General features: G+C 42.0%; 1 protein-coding gene across 11 annotated transcripts in view; it reads right to left on the minus strand.

The window, feature by feature from the left end:
• Positions 1 to 4,483, minus strand: part of Ndel1 (nudE neurodevelopment protein 1 like 1) — a 53,307-nt gene that overhangs the window by 12,607 nt on the left and 36,217 nt on the right. For all 11 annotated transcript variants that reach the window (XM_031351360.1, XM_031351357.1, XM_031351356.1 and 8 more), the window contains one exon: positions 2,348 to 2,521. In XM_031351360.1, the coding sequence (XP_031207220.1) occupies positions 2,348 to 2,521 (174 nt within the window). The remainder of the gene's footprint in view (positions 1 to 2,347; positions 2,522 to 4,483) is intronic.

The following is a 4,483-nucleotide window of genomic DNA, read 5'->3' on the forward strand; positions in this document are numbered from 1 at the left end:
GAGGGGAGGGGAGGGGAGGGAAGGGGAGTACTATGCTAAGGAGCTAGAGAGATGGCTCAGTGGTTAAAAGCACTTCCAGAGGTCCTGAGTTCAATTCCCAGCAACATGGTGGCTCACATCCATTTGTAATAGGATCCAATGCCCTCTTCTGGTGTGTCTGAAGACAGCTACAATGTACTCACATACATGAAATAAATCTAGTCTCCGTGTGTGTGTGTGTGTGTGTGTGTGTGTGTGTGTGTGTGTGTGTGTGTGTGAAGAAATACTGTACCGCCAGGCAGTGGTGGTACACGCCTTTAATCCCAGCACTTGGGAGGCAGAGGCAAGCGGATTTCTGAGTTCGAGGCCAGCCTGGTCCACAGATGAGTTCCGGGACAGCCAGGGCTACACAGAGAAACCATGTCTCAAAAAAGCAGAAGAAAAAAAAAAAAGATAGGCCGGGCTGTGGTGGCGCACGCCTTTAATCCCAGCACTTGGGAGGCAGAGGCAGGCAGATTTCTGAGTTCGAGCCCAGCCTGGTCTACAGAGTGAGTTCCAGGACAGCCAGGGCTACACAGAGAAACCCTGTCTTGAAAAACAAAACAAAACAAAAAGACAGAAATACTGTGCCAAACCAGTAATCAGCATAATACTCTCAATAATGAAATGTGACTGACACAAGAAATTGAATTTCACCATTCACTGAAATGAGTATAAAGTTTAACAGTTACTTCAGGCTACTTGAGCAGCACAAATACAGGAAATGCTGTCCTATTGCCAGAAAACCTCCTCTCACACTAGAGATAAAATGTATTTGAGAAGGGCAGGAGGACAGGGGGAGTGGTGGAAGCTGGGATATGAACTGTGGACTACCTAAACAAGCTGGAACTAGAAAGCTGTGGAATTGCACTGCAAGGCTCTAAGGCTGGCTACAGAATGCTTTGCCTCCTTATGTGCACCTAACAAGAAGAATCATATCAGTTTCCCCTGAATGTTACCTTTGTGGGCAGTTCAAGAACCATCTAACAGAAGGGTCTACTTGAGCCAACCAATCAATCTAAATAGTAACTCAAAATTCTATTTGCATATGTGTAGAAAGCCTGTTTTTCTATGACATACTAAACAGCAAAGGCAAGAAATAATTATTTAGGTAGTATCAAAAAACTTAACATGACAGATTGGGTGTGACGGCACCTGCCTGTAACCCCAGAATCTGGGAGAGATTTGAAGATCAGGAATTAATGCAAGGTCATCTTCGGGCCAGCCTAGGCTTGCTGAGATCGTGCCTCAAAACTAAACACCAATCTATGGTAGCAAAGAAATATGGAAGGAATAACTCAAATAAAGAAACCCTCTGTAAAACTCAGCTTCTTTGTACTTTCAAATTTACTACATGGAACTGAGAATAGATATCAGTGTCAGTGCCTTTTGCCAAGCAAACACAGAGTTCTGGGTTCAATACCCAGGCCCAAAAAAGATAAAATAGACAGATAGACAGACAGACAGACAGGCAGGCAGGCAGGCAGGCAGGCAGAAACAAACAAGCAAACAAAGAAATCTGCATAAACATGTATTTCTATAATAACCAAAATAAGCTCTTAAAAATAAATTTTAAAACTTAAAATTTAACTTGCTGGGCATGGTGGCATGGTGGAACACTCCCAGCACTCAAGAGGCAGAGCCAGGCAGATCTCTGAGTTAGAAGCCAACCTGGTCTACAGAGTGAGTCCAGGACAGCAAGAGCTACACAGAGAAACCTTGTCCTAGAAAATATATAAATAAGTAACTTTTAACTTTTTAAAACTTACTTAAGAGCTGGAGAGATGGCTCAGCAGTTAAGAGCAGTTAAGGTCCTGAGTTCAAATCCCAGCAACTACATGGTGGCTTACAACCATCTGTAATGAAATCTGATGCCCTCTTCTGGTGTGTCTGAAGACAGCTACAGTGTACTTACATATAACAAATAAATCTCTAGGCCAGAGCAAGCAGGGTCCCACCAGAGCGAGCAGGGTCCCACCAGAGCAGGTGGGGCTGACCGGAGCAATCAGAGGTCCTAAATTCAAAATTCCCAACAACTACATGATGGCTCACAACCATCAGTACAGCTACAGTGTACTCATATACATAAAATAAACAAATAGATCTTTTTTAAAAAAATGTACTTTTAAGCTGCTCTTGCAGTGAGTACAGACATCATCTCATTGCTACATATCAGTGACCTGGAAAAACAGTTCCTCCTGTGCTTTCCAGATACTAAAGTAACTTGTAAATTGCAGTTCTCGCTTGACCTGTAGCAGCTCTACTACACCAGCAAATGCATTTAAAACTGATTATCCAGCTATCATGGCCTTAAAGAGAAAATACAAACCTTTTGGTGAAGGAAAACTGTTTTCTGTGCCTTTCCCAACAGGCGTTGCAGGCAAGGAGAGTGAAGCTTGGACAGCAGAATCCATCTTCTCACAGTCCAGAGTTGGAGAGCTGGGAGCAGACTTGCGGGTCACTTCCTGTTGTCGTTCCCGAACTGCTAGCTCTTGCCTTAAGTCTGCAAAATGTTGCAAACAAAGGTAGGAATCCTCACGAGAGGGAGCAAATACATCCTACAAGTGCATCGCAAGGCATTGTGATGACATTCCTTCCAAGTTACTATTTCTCAAAACAAACTTCCTATCTACAAATTTTTATTTCTCGAACAAAAATGTGAATTCCTAAGAACTTATTTTTTTCTTTTTTGGTTTTCCAAGACAGGGTTTCTCTGTATAGCCCTGGCTGTCCTGGAACTCACTCTGTAGACCAGGCTGGGCTAGAACTCGGAGATCCTCCTGCCTCTGCCTCCCAAGTGCTGGGATTAAAGGCGTGCGCCACCACCGCCCGGCTCCCATAGAACTTAAAAAATATGGGTAGTAAGATGGCTTAGTAGTTAAGGCACTTGTTACCAAGCCTGACAACCAGAGTTCCATTCCTGAGAAAGACATGGGAGACTGAGAGAACCAACCCCTTACAAGGTGTCCTCTGACTTCCACAGTGACTGGCACACGCATGTGCGGGAAACACACACACACACAGTAAATATAATTTAAAAAAAAATTTTTTAAATGCTATAACCTCTCAGAGAACAGTATCATGCCCAAAGGCAAAAAAAAAATTGAGCAGTGGATCCGGGCAGTGGTGGCACACGCCTTTAATCCCAGCACTTGGGAGGCAGAGACAGGTGGAACTCTGAGTTTGAGCCCAGCCTGGTGTACAGAGTGAGTTCCAGGACAACCAGGACTATACAGAGAAACTCTGTCTTGAAAAAAAAAAAAAAAAAAAGAAAGAAAGAAAGAGAGAAAGGAAGAAAGAAAGAAAGGGAGAAAGGAAGAAAGGAAGGAAGGAAGGAAGGAAGAAAGAAAAAGAAATTGAGCTGTGAGTGCTAAAAAGATGGCTCTTCCACTGAACAAGTTCAGTCCCCAATCCATGTCAGATGGATGCCTGTAACTCTAGCTCCTATTCTAGAAGATAACTTCTTCTAGCCTCTGCAGGTACCTGCACATAAGTGGCATGCACATATAAATAAACTAATAAATTTTTTAAAAAGGACACAAATAGAACTCATAGTGAAACTAAATAACACAAAATATTCCTATCCAACTTTGCATATATATTTGCATATGTAGATTACTACCAAAAAACAATGAAGTTTAAATAAGTTTTATAGGGTTTTTTTTTTTAATTATTTTGTTTAAAACAAGGTCTCACTATACAGTTCTGGTAGGCCTGGAATTCTCTATGTAGATGAGGCTGGCCTCAAACTTACAAAGATGCAATTGTCTTTGCTTCCGGATTAAAGGCATGCACTACCACACCTCAGATTTTTTAAACTACCACTATGAAATCCTTTTTCAATACTGATTTTTTTTTTAATCTTTTTTTTGTTTTGTTTTTGTTTTTTTTTTTTTTTTTTTTTTTTTTTTAATTTATTTTATTTATGTGGGTACAGTGTAGCTAGCTGTCTTCAGGCACACCAGAAGAGGGCGTCAGATCTCATTACAGATGGTTGTGAGCCACCATGTGGTTGCTGGGATTTGAACTCAGGGCCTTTGGAAGAGCAGCCGGTGCTCTTAACCGCTGAGCCATCTCTCCAGCCCTTTTTTTTGGTTTTTTCGAGACAGGGTTCTATATCCCCAACAGCCTTTGTTCACAAGAACTAAAGATACAAGCAACCCCACAGCCCATTCACAGAGAAAAAAATAATATAGAATGGAATTTTTAATCCATTTTCTGTAAGAAAGGGATTAAAAGTTCTCCTTTGAACTCCACACTCATGCTTTACACTCATGCAGGCAGGCATAGGTATCTGACACACACACATACACACATACACACACACACACACACACACACACACACACACACACACACAAATGCAATTAAAAAATCTTTTTAAATAGAAAAATCTGGTCACAGCCGGGCGGTGGTGGCGCACGCCTTTAATCCCAGCACTTGGGAGGCAGAGGCAGGTGGATTT

This window comes from Mastomys coucha, unplaced genomic scaffold (genome assembly GCF_008632895.1).
Source record: "Mastomys coucha isolate ucsf_1 unplaced genomic scaffold, UCSF_Mcou_1 pScaffold5, whole genome shotgun sequence".
Taxonomy (NCBI): Eukaryota; Metazoa; Chordata; class Mammalia; order Rodentia; family Muridae; genus Mastomys; species Mastomys coucha.